The sequence below is a fragment of the Dama dama genome, chromosome 6, assembly GCF_033118175.1.
Source record: "Dama dama isolate Ldn47 chromosome 6, ASM3311817v1, whole genome shotgun sequence".
In the NCBI taxonomy this organism is placed as follows: domain Eukaryota; kingdom Metazoa; phylum Chordata; class Mammalia; order Artiodactyla; family Cervidae; genus Dama; species Dama dama.
The window spans coordinates 13,724,639-13,741,836 of NC_083686.1; the positions used below are offsets into that span (position 1 = coordinate 13,724,639).

The 17,198-nt window shown below is 53.3% G+C and overlaps 1 protein-coding gene across 1 annotated transcript in view; it reads right to left on the reverse strand.

The window, feature by feature from the left end:
• The window catches only part of C6H4orf50 (chromosome 6 C4orf50 homolog), a 60,170-nt gene that overhangs the window by 30,589 nt on the left and 12,383 nt on the right, over window positions 1-17,198 (reverse strand). Inside the window, exons 4-6 of the mRNA XM_061145552.1 lie at window positions 6,180-6,291; window positions 4,780-4,907; window positions 1,019-3,553 (exon numbers count right to left, since the gene is read on the reverse strand). Coding sequence (XP_061001535.1) covers window positions 1,019-3,553; window positions 4,780-4,907; window positions 6,180-6,291 — 2,775 coding nt within the window. The remainder of the gene's footprint in view (window positions 1-1,018; window positions 3,554-4,779; window positions 4,908-6,179; window positions 6,292-17,198) is intronic.

The following is a 17,198-nucleotide window of genomic DNA, read 5'->3' on the forward strand; positions in this document are numbered from 1 at the left end:
CCCTGCAATGCAGGAGACCTGGGTTTGATCCCTGGGTTGGGAAGATCCCCTGGAGGAGGAAAAGGCAACCCACTCCAGTATTCTTGCCTGGAGAATTCCACGGACAGAGGAGCCTGGCGGGCTACAGTCCATGGAGTTGCAAAGAGTCAGACATGACTAAGTGACTAAGCACGTACAACGAAGTACATCAATAAAACCAAAAGATGATCCTGTGAAGTGATTGACAAAACTGGAGAGAAAGAGAAGAAAGACAGAGGCAGAGAGATCAGATATGAATGTATACAAAGGACTTAACACTGTGTATCTTACAGACACTGGAACAAAGTCTTCAGCATTTCATCCTAGGAGTCCTGAAAGTGGGGTAATGTCCACAGATGAGGAAAACCACCCAGAGAAGTCATGGATGGATTGAGTCAGTGCAGAGGTGAGTTTGAACCTTGTTTAAATTCTAAAGCCCCCTGCTGTCTCCTTTTAAGTCCCAGCGTGATAGAGGTGATGGCTAAAGTGGTGGTGGTAATCAGATTACCATATAGAAATGTATCAAGTCAACACACTGCACACGTTAAACTTCCACAATGTTGGACGTCAATTATACCTCAATATAAATAAATACATATATACCAATAGAGACTCAATAAGTAGAATGATGACTTGAGCTGTTTGAAAAACTGCTCGGTCTGAAAATACAAGTTCTCATCTTAAAGGATAAACACCCTCTCCATGTCCCGCCAGATACCCATCAGCCTGAGCAGAGAGGCAGACTCGCATCATCTTGTCGTAGGCAAGAATACAGACTCTGGAGCCTGAGCCCCCAGATAGAATGTGGGCTCCATCCCTCCCAGCTGTGTGACTTGAGGCAAGTCACTTAACTTCTCTGTGCCTGTTTCCTCATTTGGTAAATGGGGATGGCGACTGTTCCTCCCTCTCAGGGCTGCTGCAGGACTCAGGCGTAAAGAGTGTGGTCAGTGATACAGAAAGTCAGCAAGATGAATTCAACAGCCACACAGAGTCAACCTACCCGGATGCCACCGCGCGGGGACCTCAGTGCTCGCCCTTGGTCTGCAGAACAGCTTGGTGCTTTTTTCTCTTTCTCCAAATGCGCTTCTTTCACTCCTGCCCCATCGGTGTTTCCTTGCAGGGCCCTGGATCCTGTGGCATCTCCCCAGGCCAGTGATGGAGCAGTAGAATCAGCACCGCATCTGGAATTGTCCAGGCCTAAGCACGGTCCTGTCCACCCCCCAGCCAGACCCCTATCCTGCTCCGAGGGCGGCCCGGGGCCTCTAGCAGTCAGATTCCTTGAAATCTGAGTCACCTGCACCCCTCTTTCTACCGTGTTCACCTGGTCCACCGTGCTTTTCCCCTGGAGACGCTCTTGGCCTCTCACTAAAGGCCCCCCATCTGTGCTGCTCCCCAACACAACCTCCCCTTCCGGGACTTGGATCCTTCTTAGAAGGCGTTCGTTCTCCCCCCTGAAGGCCCGGATCATGTCTTCTATTCCCAGGACGATATCCTTTATCAGCTGTTTGTAACTGACCCCGAGCTCCAAAGTCAGCACACCGAGCTCCCAGTTTTCCAGGGTGATGCGCTCCATCACACCTTTGGATTTTCGGATGTTCGTGGACATGGCTTTCTGGATTTGCCCCAGGTGCCCTTTCAATCTTTCGTTTTCCTCTTCGAGCTCAGAAATCTTGCAGTAACTCTTCCTGTTGCAGTCTTCAAGCTCAGAAATGACCTGCACATACTGGTCCAGTTCCCTCTTTAAGTGAGAGATGTCTCCTAACAGCACGCTCTTATCCTGTTCGAGCGCAGATATTTTTTTCATGCTTCTCTCCCTCTCTTTTTCCAGGGCGCACAGTTTTTGATGGCATCTCTTCCGATCTCCCTGAAGCCTGGCATTATCACTTAAAACGTTGTTTCTCTCATTCTTCAATCCAGAAATGAGCTGATGAAACCTGCTCTGTGCTCTTTCAAGGGCTCTCGACGGCTGTGAGAGGTGGTTCCCACCACACTCGGAGGGCCCCTCTGGACGGCCCGGGCTCAGGTTGACCAAATCCAACATCAGTCCTGGAAGAAGGCTGCAGGTTCCCAGGGCCTCAGTCTCTCCCAGCTTAACATCTTCACCAGGCTCCTTGGGGTTTTCTCCCTCAACAAAACAAATATCCAAACCCAGGTTTGTCAAAGCCTGCTGGGGGTGCACGACCCCCTGGCAGCTGCACCATCTCTGAGCAAAGCCCCAGTTCTCTCCTGCCACCGAGGAAGCTCTCCATCCATGCCCCCCTCTCCCAAGCTTCAGGATGGAGAGGTGTTGGAAACAAGCCTCCATCTCCTTTTCAAACTCCTCTATTCTGAGTGCAGACTGGTCAGAGCCTCTGCTAAGAGCCGAGGGGTGACGGGTGGCTCCGGCCTCCTTGGACCAGAAGGCCGATCCAGGAGACGGTGGTGAACCTCCTTCCTCCAGCAAGGAAAGCATTTCCTCGGCCTCACCGTCCTCCGAGCCAGGCTCCTCCGGGACATCCCTGCAACCCGGGCTGGACACCTCCTTCTCCTCTTCTTCCTGTCCTTCGTCCCCAGGGCTTCCCTCTGGGGGAAGCAGAGCGTTTCCAGACCACACAGGGTCTTCCCCCTTGCCCTGAACTCTCCCGATGGCTCTGCTCTGCTCTCTAAGGGGCTGGGAATCCACTGAAGGCGGCCCATTGGTGCCCTGAGACCCAGAGAAGGTGGCTGCAGCGGCTTCTTCCTCTGATGATGATGATAAAAGCCCTCCTCCTGCTTCTTCTCCTTCTCCTGGTTGGAGGCCCCAGACATGCCCTTCCTCGTGTCCCCTCCTGCTCAGGGATTCAGGACCCTCCAAGGACACTGAGGTCTCCCCTTGAAGAACAAGCAGTGGAAGCTCCTGCCTGCGCCCAGGGCAAGATGTTGCGGCTAGGGGTTCAGAAGCCCCGGCCTTCATCCATCTGGCCTTCATCCATGCGCCCTCTGGGGCCCTGATCCCAGCCTCCACCCTCAGACTCTCCCCGCTTTCCTGATCCGGCTGACACCTGTCCCTGCTTTCTGCCTGCTTTCTGCCCCAAGTCCTCACCTCTCGCCTCTCCAATCTCCACCCTGACCCTGGGGCTCCTCCTCTCTCCTTCCCAGAGTCTTTTCCATCCTCAGATCCTCTCCTGGGAAACTGGTGATGTGAAATGTGCGAGGCCTCTTGGCCGAGGAAGGCAGTGCGGCCTCTTGCATGGTGGTGGCCCCGGCCAGGGTGTCCTGTTACAGAGGGAGCGGGCAGGGGCCGGGCCTCCAGCACCTGTTGGGTGTGCAATGTTTCTGGGGGAGCTTCCAGGAGTGGCAGCAGCAAGGGAGCTGGGCCCGCAGCCCGGCCCTGGGGAGGGCGTGCACACGCCTGCAGACGGAGAGAGGACCCCTGGGCTGGCCTGGCTGTGAGCTTCTGCCCTGGAACCCAGGCCAGCTCTGCGGGGAGTGGTGAGCCGTCCATGGACTGCCCCGGTGGGCAGCCACAGATGAGAAGGAGAGTCTGGTCATCCAAGCTGGGCTCTGCTGGAGTAAACTAGGGATGGGAAGAGAAGAGAAGGTGTGATGCGCCCCTTTCTCCCACAGGGGCCTCCCCACTTCTCCGACCTCATCTCCCCACCCAGTCGTATGGGTCTTCCTAACACAAGCAAGCTCTAGTGGACACAGAGTAGAGACTATCTGCCCCCCGAAGGCAGGGACCCTCAGCCTAGAACAGTCCAGGGCACACAGGAGGTGTTTCAGAGATACTTTTGAATGTATTTTTATAGTTACTTGGTGGCTGGGATGGTAAAGAATCCTCCTGCAGTGCAGGAGACCTGGGTTCAGTCCCTGGGTCGGGAAGACCCCCTGGAGGAGGAAATGGCAACCCACTCCAGTGTTCCTGCCTGGAGAATCCCACGGACAGAGGAGCCTGGCGAGCTACAGTCCGTGGGGTCACAGAGTCGGTCACTAACACTTTCACTTTTCATTCAATGCATTTAACCAGAGACGAGGACTGGCCCAGCTCAGAGAACAGACTCAGTCTGGGAGGTGAAACCTGGCTTCACTCAGTCTCACCGGGAGCCCTCAGCTCACCTGTAACCACGACCGCACCCCCACGCCATGGCCGCTGCCAGCCTCACCAACTTTATCTGGCAGGACCTCCCACCTGGCCTGCCCTTCCGCTGCTCATGCCTGGTTTCCAGTCTGTCCAACTCCGTCCCTCCCTTGGGGTCCAGCTTTTCTACGAAGCCCCTCCCACCCCAGGGCCTGCTCTCAGCTTTTCTCCACTTTGGACATGATGCAGCACACCAGCAGGGCGCAGGGCAGGAGGTGAGCAGATGGAAGTAACGCAGGAACGCCCCTCTCTCTAGAAACACCTCAGGGCTGGTTGGAACCAGGCTCCCAATCCTTAGGGGACAGCATGGTGCAGAGCGTGGGCTATGGAGACGGGACCTCAGTCCCTTCCAGGGCTGGGAGGCCTTGGGAAATCACAGCCTCCTCCTCTGCAGAATGAGGGGGTAATGGCTCTTGCCCCACAGGTGGTAGGGAGGTTTCAAGGAGATGAAGTTTGCTACGTGGCAGCTGGGCCCATGCACACAGCTGGAGCTCCCTTCCTGCCCACTCCTCACCCGGGGCTCAAATCGCCCTCTCATTTCCAGAATATTCTTCCAACCCGAGCTTCTTCCCCTCCCTCTCCCACCTCCTGAATGTGCAGCATGCACAGTAGGGCTGATCAGACCCAGCTAGCACCCCAGGCATGGAGAAAGCCACTGGCCTCACCTGTCCATGGTCAGATCCTGCAAGGTCTCTGGGGGGCTTGTTCATGGTTTGTGGGCCGGGTACCAAAACAGGAGGGCCTCGTCCAGCCAGGACACAGCTCGAGGCATGAGGCCCCTTGGAAAACCTGCCTGGGAAGTGACAGGAAAGAAAGAAAAGAAAGTGAAGTCGCTCAGTCGTGTCCGACTCTTTGCGACCCCATGGACTGTAGCCTACCAGGCTCCTCCATCCATGGAATTTTTCAGGCAAGAGTACTGGAGTGGGTTGCTATTTCCTTCTCCAGGGGATCTTCCTGACCCAGTGATCGAACCCAGGTCTCCCGCATTGCAGGTAGACGCTTTATCGTCTGAGTCACTAGGTAGGAGATCCTCCTGAGAACTTTCCGGCGAATGTCACCAATAGCAACACCTGCTGTGAGGATGAGGCAGTATGTCTCGTGACTCAAGGACTTTGAGCCCCCAAAGGCGGCCTCATGGTGACCACTGCCTGTCAGGTGAGGAACCCAGCTCAGTGATGGGGAGTGACCATCTGCTGATGAGCAGCGGAATCAGGCCTGGGAGCCACCTCCTCTGACCATAAAGCCCAGGACACCTCCCTCAGCTCTGCACCCTCACAGTCATGCAGGGTCGTAACTCCCCGACCCCACCCCCACACGCAGTGGACGGAGAAGCTGATACCCAGGCTTCACCAATTGGTCCCACTCGTTTCCCCAAGGACAAACTTGACCTTGTCTGACTTATCTGCTCTGCTCCCCAGAAATGTGGAGGGGAATGGTCAGCCTTGCTGGTCAGCAGCACCACTGGGTATAAGTGACCTTATACGGAAACTGAACTTGACCTTGGAGGACTGTATGCAAACCACAGCCAGGTGGACACCGTGGCTTTGGGGCTCCCTGAGTGCGCCGGCTTTTGCAGCAGGGACCCCAGAAGCTGCACCCAAGACTGTGAGCAGACACACTGGTTCCCATCAGCTTACAGACAAGGGGCTTCCAAGCCCTGGTTGCTCCCAGACCTCACGCCTGTCTCACACCTGAGCTGTCACTGGGGTGGGGGCAGGAAACAGAACAGCTCCTGGTCATCACACGGTCTTCTCTGAAGACAAATCCCCCTGAGAGGACCCCTGCTGCCCAAGGCTGACACGTGTGTTGCCTGGCTGGCACCCAACTGAGGGCTGAGGGAGTGAGCCTAAATGTTGGGTTGAGCCTGCATCACGGACCTCGTCATGGGCATTGTGGAGGCTGAGCCCACTTTTCCCAGCTATGTGGCAGCGAGCAAGGGTCTCTACCTCTCTGAGCCTCAGCTTTCTGTCTGCAGAGCAGGGACCACCACCCTGTTGGGTCATCAGGACGTCGTAAGTGAGCTAGCCCGTCAGTGGATGTCCATGAAGACCCCTCCTCCACGCACCTGCTGAGCCCCTTGGTCTAGGTGCCCCGTCGGGGTCTTGGCTTCTGCAAGCATCCAGCGCCTCCTCCCGGGGCAGGGGCAGCGATTCATCCTGAACATGGCCCAGGGCATCCTTGAGGAAGACACAAGAGGTCAACAGAGTGGTGGGTGTCCCTGGTTGAACTGCTCTCTCCAAGCCTGTCCCCATCAAGCCCTCCCAAAGACCCTAGGAGCGAGTCAGACCCCCTCCCCTGGTGAGGACAGCAGAGGGCACGTGGCCTGGCGGTAGGGCCCTGGCCCTGTGCTCTTGGTCCCGCCAATAAAACTGCCTCCCATGAGCTTCCAGACTCCACTTAGCAGAGGAGCTTTGTTTGTTCAGCCAAGACACCCCTGGGTTCCCCAAGGCAGCATCAAAGGCTCCAGGCCCCTCTCCTTCCTGGGCGGAAGTTCCCTCTGTATCCACCCTGGCACCTTCCCAGGGCCTCTGGGAATCCTGTCCCTCAACTGTCCACAGGTCCAAATGGCCACAGCCAGGTGTCCCTGGGCCCCACCCCAGAAGACAGGCAGGGATACATTTGTGGGGCTTCCCTGACCCAGCACACACCCACTCCCAGCCCGCAGAATATGTGACAGGCAGCAAGCACCCTGACTGCAGCTACAGCAGTGAAGGCATGGGGCCCAGCAGAAAAACTCAGCTCCGGTCACCATCCACAAGGGGCAGGGGGACAGGTCTCCTGCAGGTTCCCACAGCCCCAGGTACTTCTAACCCGCTTCTAATGGGTGATGCTTGCTTCTCACCTGCTTCCACACTAGACCTGAGGTCCTCCAGGAAGGAAACTTGCCTTCATTCTGTCTTCACCGTCACCCCTATCAAGCACACACTAGGTGCTTAATAAATGTTTGACAGTGGATGGATAGACAGACCCTGCAGGAAGGCAGGTGTTTCTAACTCAGGGTGCATTTATTCAGCAAACATTTATTAAGCTCCTATATGGTTTCCCCTTATCAACTCATCTTCTTTCCGCAGAAACAGATCCAGGATTTTATTCAGGGGGTGCAATACATCATCCAAGAGACTACATTTCCCCAGTTTCCCTTGAGGGCAAACACAGTTGAGTGGATTTGTTGTGTGTGTCTTCTGGGAAAGCTTCTTATATGAAACTGGCTCAACTGAGCAGGGTTAAGCCCACTCCCAGGCTTCCCTGGTGGCTCAGAGCTGAAGAATCCACCCGTGACACAGGAGATGCGGGTTTGACCCCTGAGTTGGGGAAGATCACCTAGAAAAGGAAATGGTGACCCACTTCAGTATTCTTGCCTGGGAAATCCTCTGGACAGAGGAGCCTGGCGGGCTACAGTCCATGGAGTTGCAAAGAGATGACTTAGCGACTAAACAGGTAAGGAACAAGTAATGGCTCAGGTGCTCTTCTAGGGGAGGAAGAAATGAAGTGGACGGGGAATGCCCCGTGCCCTCCTCACCTGTCCCCAGGTCCTCACCTGCTCTCAGCAGACTCCTGCATTGACCCTTAACTGTATCTCCTGCTTCCCCTCCCATCCTGCCCACAGTTGCCAGAGACGCCCCCTAAAATGCACTTGAAGAATTGATGCTTTTGAACTGTGGTGCCAGAGAAAACTTTTGAGAGTCCCTTGGACTGCAAGGAGATCCAACCAGTGCATTCTAAAGGAGACCAGTCCTGAGTGTTCACTGGAAGGACTAATGTTGAAGCTGAAACTCCAATACTTTGGCCACCTGATGTGAAGAACTGACTCATTGGAAAGGACCCTGATGCTGGGAAAGATTGAGGGCAGGAGGAAAAGGGGATGACAGAGGATGAAATGGCTGAATGGCATCACTGACTCAATGGACATGAGTTTGGGTAAACTCTGGGAGTTGGTGATGGACAGGGAGGCCTGGAGTGCTGCAGTCCATGGGGTCGCAAAGAGTCAGACATGACTGAGTGACTGAACTGAACTGAACTGACCAGCAACACATCCCCCACCCCGGTTCCCCCTCAATCCACTGTGCTGGAATCTGGCACGGAAGGCCATCCAGGGCTGTCACCGCCGCCCCTGACACTCCCTGCCCTGGCTTCTGTTCACAGCACCTCCTTGTCCCCTCCCCACCCTGGTTCCTGCCTGCCTCTGCACCTCTGCACATGCTGTTCCTTCTGCCTGCCTGGGAAGGGTAACTGGTCACCTGTCACCTCCTCGCAAAGCCCTCCCCTCCCTTCCATACCCCGCAGCAGCTGAGCACTCAGTCTCACTGAAATGGAAACTGGGTCGGGTTGCCCTCCTGTTTCCAACCCTTCCATGCTTCCCATTGCCGTGAAAGATAAAACCCCCGCCAGCGCCAGCCCGGCCTCCCCACCCCCATCTCAGCTCCCTGGATGGACCTTCTCCCTCCTGCCTTGGGGCCTGGAGCCCCTAGTGCCTGCTGCCCGCACCTCTCCTCCCCACACCTCGGCTCACCCCACCTGCTCCTTGTCGGGGCCCCCGACTCTCCCCCAAACGAAGCCCCTCCCTTCCATAGCACCCCATCCTCAAACCCCAATCTATGACCTTCCGGTTACTGTGTGACACTTTGTGTCCTGTCCAGTTCTCCTCAGAGACCCGGGGAGACCAGACCCTGGCCACACCTCAGAATCATCCAGAAGCTTTTAACAAGTATCTGAACAAGGCCTCAGCCAAGACCAATTAAAAGCAGAGGGGTCTGGGCACGGCCCTACTAGGCGCTCAGACAGGCCTGGCTGACCGGCCAACAGGTCTGTGGGTGTCTTCTGCCCACAGACCTTGGGTTGTTTCTTGGTTTTCTCCACTGGCTTCCCACATGATCAGAACTAAACATTTTTGTCAAGAGCTTAAAATCACCATTGGAACTAGGTGGAGACGAGGAAATGAAGAAGAGAGAGAGAGAAGGTAAAAGAGGAAAAGAGAGGGAATGGGATGCAGAACGGGAGACAAATTCAAAGATGCTAGAATAAGCAAGAGAGAGCAGAAGGAAGGAGGAGGGAACAGATGAAAGGGAGGTGGCGGGAGGTGTCGAAGGCCACCACCATTCTGCTGTTTATTTCTATTTGGATTTTGTTCTAATACCCAAGTTGACTTTTGACTCAGTTCTACAAATGCTTTCTGAGTCCCTGCTATGTGGGACTCAGGGACAGGGGCAGGGACACAGCCATGGGTAACACACACAGACCTCTGCCTTGAGGAGGAGATTCAGAGGAGGACTCTCCCCTGATGATGATGCCGTACCCATTTCATGTCACAAGTGATGAAATCAATTCTCAGAGACGAAGAGTGACTTGCCCAAGGTCACATAGCACACACGATGGGAGCAGAGGACCAGAACTCAGGTCTCTTCCTTCCTGCCCCTCCTTGCTCAGTCTTGTCAGCCCTCCCTACTTTGTAATGCTCTCAGGGGCATTTGCCCATAACTTTCTGTGCTTTTAGTTTTAACCGGCAATTATTTTGAAAAAAGAAAACAAGGAACACAGTGACATTTAGGCACAAATATTATAAATGTGTCTGGGATTTTCTTTTTCTATGCATAGACACTTAAATTCTTCCCAATGTCTGCTTCTACAAAATGTTGACTTTTTCTTTGTACATTTATCATGTACATTTGTACATGACATTTGATACTTGTCATTTATCAAAAAATTATTTCCGCAACTTTTGCAGTTTCTACAACTTCTGCTAAGCGGTGTTTTAGGGCCACCTTATTATAATCTCTGATGTAAGGAACGCCTTCACTTACCAAATCAGGTCCTTCTGATCAGACATCAGGGTTGTTTCCAATTTTTACCAACTATAAACAGTGTTGAGGTACTTTTAATATTTAACAAATGTTCAGAATCTTGAGGTTTTGCTCATTTGTATTCGTTTCACAAGTAATGGAAATGACCTTTTTTGTAAGACCACTGGCCGTCTGTATTACTTTTTCTGTGACTTTTGCCTAGGTTTTTATTTTTGACATTATTTTAAAGCTCTAGGAGTGAGTGACAAGTGTGTGACATGCACTTCTGCACAGATGCAAGCCCTGAGCAAGGAGAGACTGCCTAGACTTGAGGGAACAATGAAAAGATTCTCATACCTGCCACCAGGGGTGCTCTGGGGCTGAGAAGCTGACCTGAGCACTTTTCCTGAAGCCGCTGCCACCTGGAGTGGGGGCTCTCAGCTCTAGGATGACAGCCTGACACTGACAGAATAAGAGAGTGACTTTTAATCTCTGTACAAGCCAACTTGTTACCCTCCAGGCCAGGCAACAGCCCTTGGGCTGTCCCCTGTGGCAGCGATCATCATGTCTGTTTCCCCTACAAGCCTTTGAAGAGCAGGGTCACCTCTCCAGCCCCTCATGTCCTGGCATGGTGCCTGGGACATGAACACTGTCTGGTGCACACTTGCTAAAAGCATTCAGACATATCTGAAGATGAGCCTTGCTTATCCTGCAAAACCAGCTTCCCTGGTGGCTCAGTGGTAAAGAATCTGCCTGATACGCAGGAGATCGCCTGCAATCCAAGACACACGGGTTCAGTCCCTGGGTCAGGAAGATTCCTTGGAGAAGGGAATGGCAACCCACTTCAGTATTCTTGCCTGGAAATCCCATGGACAGAGGAGCGTGGTGCGCTGCAGTCCACGGGATCACAGAGTCAGACATGACTTAGCAACTAAACCACCAACATCTTGCAAGCCAGAGTCCTTTTAAATTTTCTTTCCCCTGGGATCCTGAGTAAACACTCCCTCCCCAAACTCCTCCCCGGGTCTGGACTTTGTTCTTGAAATGACTGTTTCTTCAAGGAGCTGAGTTCCAAGGAATTTGCTCTAGAAACTGTATACTATGTGATCCTAGGTAAGGCAAGTGCCTCCTCTGTGGGGTTGGAGACAAGGACACTGACCCCTGCCTGGCAACCTCCCAGCATCGAGGAGATCCTGTTTGGGAAAGTGCTTTGTAAATATGAAGCAAATAAAATATCCTCTCACAAAGATCATCCTCACCATAATTCACACCATGACACCCAGAGTCTTCAGATGTAAGTAACCAAGGCAGAAGGGCCTGGGTGGAAGCACCCTAATAATTTGTAATAATTTTCTCCATGACACTCACTTGCCAGGGGCTAGACCGCCCTCTGGTTTCCTACTTTCTATACCTCACTTCAGCATTGCCATCTTGAGGTGGTCCCTTCGGCCAGAAGCTTCTATTTCACATGGGCATGAAGCAAATATCTCCTTTGGGTCATCTATTCACTGAGTCACTTGCTCGCCAAGCATCTCACAGCCTGTGTCCAGGGACTGGGATTTACGGCTGAATGGTACCCAGTTGGTGATGATGAGGAAGGCACAGCTGTGGGGAGGTGGGCAGCCAAGTCTGGCACAGTGAGCATTAGGGACCCTAGGGACAGGTCATGTCATGATGGGGACACCAAGGAGAGAGTGAGCTGACATGAAATCAGGAAAGTCTTCCTGGAGGAAGTGGCATTCTCACCAAATGTAGAGAAAGAAGCAGGGGTTTACTGAGAGGCCAAGGGGAGCAGACAGTGGAAGCCTTTAGACCCAGGGAAGGTGAGCAGGCTGGAGGAGCAGGAGCTCAAGGTGGCTGGACTGGGCTGAAGGAAGGGCTCTGCGGTGAGCCTGAATACATGGCTGAAGAAGCAGGGCCCTGAATGCCGTGATTAGGAGTTGGAGCTGGAGCCCCAGGCGCTGTAGCTGCTGGGGGCTCATGAAAGGAGATCATTTGGGTGTTACACCATTATCCACAGAAAGGCACTGAAGACCTGCTGTGGCTCTTAACCCCTCTGGGTCTCGCACCTTTGGAAATGCAGTCAGCCTTGGGAATTCATACAAGCATGCAATGATCTCAGAACTCCAAGTACAATTCCATAAATGCACAGCCCCAGGTAAGGGGCAGACTGAGACCCTGAAGGACACCCTCTGGCTTTACAATGTGGTTATCAATACGTCGGAGCATTTCAGTTTTAAAATTGCAGGCACTGCTCCTCCATGAGCTGGTGACTGGCTGGCGCTTCGAATTGCCCAGCGCCCCCTCTGCAGGATTTCTTCCTCTCCAGGTGGCCCTTTCTGACGCCAAGACTTGCAGAGTCCTGGCTGTCAGTGCCCTCTGAGAGGAGGACAGCCTGGAAGACTGTGACATACCCCGTGGCCCTGGGTCCATTCCCCTCCCAAACACCAAGGTCCCCAACAGTGACCCACAGACTGTCAGGCCCCTCCCCCTTCCTCTGTCGGCACCCTCTTGCCTTAGGCGGTCTTGTCGTCCCGTGTGGGCAGGGGTCTTGTCTTACTTCCCAGCCCCAGTACTGAGCTCACCACGCCATGTGGAGTGGACCCCTGTTAAACGCTGATTACTGACCCACCGACCAGTAGTTACTGGAGGAACAGTGTGGCACCCCCCAGCACATCCATCCGCCGGGGCGCAAATCCGTCCCCGTCACTTAGTATCTGTGGGAACCCTGGGACCCTCCATGCCACCACTTCCTCATCTGTAGAGTGGGGATAAAAGAGCACCTCCCTTGAAGGTCGCTGAGAGACAAAAGGAGTGGACAACAGGTGCAGAGCACCAGAGATGGCATCTGGTGCAAAGATTCCCTAATAAACACAGGGGTCATTCTGTACCCACAAGAAGTTGTTGGTGAAGAAGCACATCAAGGAACTAGAACCGACCGTTCTACCATCTCGTGGGGCCTCTATAACAATGAATCCAGTAGGATGCACCGAATGTGTCCTCCAGTGTCCTTCCCAAACTTCCTAAGTTGATGTCCCAACCCCTAAGCTTAGAGCATGACCTGATTTAAAAATAGTCCTTGCAGACAAAGTTAATTAGGATAAGGTCATTAGGGCGGGTCTTAATCCACTGTGACCAGTGTCCTTATAAAAAGGGGACATTTGAATACAGACACATATAGCAGGAAGACGACGAGACACAAGGAGAAGACAGCCAAAGAGAGAGGCCTGGAACTCATCCTCCCTCACAAGTCTCAGAAGGAATGACCCTGCAGACACCGTGATCTCGGACTTCCAGGCCCCAGGACTGCTGCTGAGATCACCCAGTCTGTCGTCCTTTGCCAGGGCACCGCAGGAAACCCTCATAGCACTTACCTCTCTATTCGATCAACAAGGAAATCAAGGCATAAAATGAAATGACATGCAAGGCTCCTGGGGCTCCCAGAGGGCAGGGCCAGGCTCTGGGCGCTCTGGGCCCACCTGGCCCTGCCTGTCTCCATCTGGGAGAAATGCTAATGTCTGGAACAAGAAGCTGATCACCCAGGTGCCGGGCCCCCTAGGAGGGACCATCAGAAACGGATGGGAGCCCTCCTCTTGGAAGCGAGAACAAGCCATGCAAGAAACACACAAACCATGATGAAACAGACACCGACAGCCGAAGTAAGCCCTTGCCAATAACACTCTCCCAGACAAGCTGCTAGATTGCTAAAAGCCAGAATCAGTGACCGTCCCATGACATTTTATACTGAAATGGTCCCCGACATTTGTTCCATGTTTAAAGGGCTCGTGCATTCATGCTCCAATGGGTTCTTCACTCTGACACACTCCGAAGTCAGCAAGTGCTGCTAGCCCTTCGCCCAGCAGAACCCACAGGGGTTAAGGCCCCAAGTTCACAGGGTCAGAGATGACAGGGAACCTAGAACATCTGAGACGCAGGCTGAAAGGGGCCCACCCCCAGGGCCCCAACAATAGAGACTCAGACCCCTGTGGCCCCTCCTCCCTCCTTGCACTTGATAAACATCTATCAAGCTCCTTCCCATGTCAAGTGCTGTTCTGGAGCTGGGGTTGTGGCAGAAAACAGAGAGGACCTGAAGGATTCTGTGTGTGGATGGAAGGAAGCAGGGAGGAAAGGAAGGCTGGTGACAAAGAAGGCGGGGTGGGGATGGGGGCAACACAGGGCACCTCACATGGGGTGGGGGTGGGGTCCTTGCACTTGCACGACCACAGAGGGTGACACAAGTCCACGTATGTTTCCATGGGCCGTTACCATGCCAACCTCCCTGCCTGGGGCGGTCTTTCAGGATGACTATGGAAGCAGCCTGAGGACCCTGCCTTCAGCAGCTCATCCTGCAGTTCATGGGCACTTGCCCCAGAGAGGCTGGGCCTGGCGCCAAGGACATCTGGGCCTTGAGACCAGGCCCCAGGAGGCCAGAGGAGGAAACACTACCTGAAGGATGCCGAGGAGGAGAAGGCGAGGCCGGAATCATCGCTGGCCACGTGACAGCACGGTTGTGGGCTGAATTTGTCTCCTAAAAGTCAAGTTCAAGTTCGAACTGCCCCCCCGCCAGCACCTGTGGCTGTGACCTTGTTTGGTAACAGGGCCTCAGCAGATGCCCTAATGACCTCCCTAATAAGGGTGAGGTCATCCTGGAGCAGGCCAGGCCTGGCCCACCTCACCTATCCCTGCAGACTGACCTCCAGCCTCTGAAACCAGGCAGAGGTTCTCAGCCCTTTGGCTGAGAGAACCACACCTGGGGACAGCTCTGCCCAGAAAGCCGCCACAGTGCTCTCCGTCTCCCTTGGCCCACGGGCTGCTGTGGTGGGGGAGCTGGTGATCACAGGGCCTTGTCCCACTCCAGGGCCTTGTCAGTCTGTGTTTCCATCAGCGTCTCCCGCAGATAGGAGGAGACAAATCGCAGTCACATTTAACCGGCTCCAGGGCTTCCCAAGTGGTGCCGAGGTAAAGAACCCATCTGCCAGTGCAGGAAACATAAGAGATGCAGGTTCAATCCACGGGTCGGGAAGATGCCTTGGAGAAGGAAATGGCAACTGACTCCAGTATTATTGCCTGGAGAATCCCATGGACAGAGAAGCCTGGCGGCCTACAGTCCATGGGATTGCAAAGAGTCGGACAAGACTGAAGCGACTTAGCAGGCAGTGAAGCCTAAGCTCTCGGGGCAAACAAAAAGACGGGAAACAGGAAACCATGAGGCGAGCAGTGTGAGTGATTCCATCCAACCTCCGCTGGATGAGACAAGCCCATGAAGATGTGATGGCGAAGGTGACGATGGTGACGGTGACAATGATGCGACAGAATCTAAATCTTACCGGGTACCAGGCTCTGTGCCAGGGCCTTCTCTGCACTTCCTCATTGCAGCCTCACAATCACACCAGAAGCAGGTCTCAGCATGGTGCCCATTTCACAGTCGAGAACACTGAGTCACAGAAAGGCTTAGTAACCTGCTAGACTTTATCACGCCTGGTGAGAGAGACAGCTGAACTGCTCTGTCCGCTTGGGGTATCACCTGCCACTTAAAGCGTGAGCCTCGCACCCCAGTGTAAGTGGTTCCCACGTTTAAGGATCAGCATTTTCTATTCCACAGGCCCCTGCTCCCTCTGCTACTCATCTGATAAGGGGCCAGCTTCTCCCGATGTTAGAGGCAGAACTGGCTGAGGACCACACTTGATGGGCAATTCAGGGAATTTTTGAGAGAATTTTGACTGGGCACCGCAACCTCCAGCAAAGTCTTGAGAGCATGAGCCCCTTGAGAGACGCAGTTCTCCTCAAGTTTCCTTGAGATTTTTCAATGATAAGGCCTGAAACATCTAAAAGCCACAGATGTGTGTCAACAAGGGGCTTATAACGGATGGCACCCAAGCCACTGAATGCAGCCACTGACGCGGCACCAAACTGCTCAAGATCCAGCTCTGGCCCCAAGGTCCCAAGGTAAGGACAGCATCTTGGAGTCACAGCCCTGATCTGGCCCGTGCCCCCTTGCTGGCCTTGATTCTTTGGAGACCCTCCTGGGTCTCAATTTCTCCATCTAGTCAGTGGAATTGCACCTGGCTTGCAAGGCTGCTCTAAAGATTACATGCGAGAACGTAAAACGTACAAAATATTTACTCTTCACTAAAACACTTAGGTGTTCAGCCTTTCCCTTAGATAAAAGAGAGAGTAGCAGGGCAGAGAGATTGGGAGAATAAACGATGTAAACCAATAGCCTAAATTAAAGTCTTACATTTAGGAAAATTACAGAAAGGATTCTAAAGGACAATTTCCATCTCTATACCATTTATTTTCTGAAATTACAACAAGGTGCCAATATCAAAGGTACACTGTTTTCCTTTTATCTGATGAACCTAACGGAGGAAGAACGAACGAACGGGACACGCAAAGGTGACATTGGCAGGATGAAGTACTAAAAAGAGAAACTGTGATCGCAGACAAACTCATTATTAAAACAATCTAGGTGGAACACACTTCATGATCTTGAGGAAACTCAAGTTCCAGTTAATTTGAAATAGACTGTCCAGGCCGGAAGATAATAATGATTTTTTTTTTTCAATGAGCCATCTTCTTTGGGCTAAGGTGGCTTCCTGATTTTTCCTTAAATGCAAATTGAACCAGTGGGATCCTAATCTCTTGGAGGGAGCCGAATTAACTCTCCCTTTACAGGGAAGCAGCCTCGTGTGGGAGAAACTGAGCACCCTGGACTCACGTGCTGTGTGGATCAAATCCCAGTTCTGCCTCTTCTGAGCTGTGTGGCAACAGGCCAGTGCACTGCCTCTCTGAGACTCAGCCTCCTCCTCTGCGGAGTGTGGACAGTGATAGTACCCGCTTCACAGATTTATGAACATTAAATGATGCCTTTGAAAACATCGCAAGGTGCCAAGCACATGGCAGGAGTGTTATTAAACACACATTTTTGCTCTTCTAATCAGTTAGATGATAACATAAGTGTTCAGCCTGCCCTTGGCTCCAGAGCTTTAGAAACTTGATCAGGGTCACACAGCTAGAAAGCAGGAGAACCAGAAAGGGGACCAACCCTGCATATTCTCTACTGCACCAGCCCTGGGGGGGGTGGGTCTCTTGTGTGCTGCTGCTGGGGCGGCAGCTACAGAACCCATCTGACCTGGACCTGCCCTCGAGGGGCTCACAGTCTAAAGAAGCAGAGATGAAGATGCATATACAGGACCACCAGGCTGGGAACAGGGGTCACCTTTGGAGCTGTGAGGGAGGTGGGAAAGGCTGACTGCTTTCCCAGGGAGAGGGTGGATTGGGGAGGCAGGAGCATAGGACAGTTACTT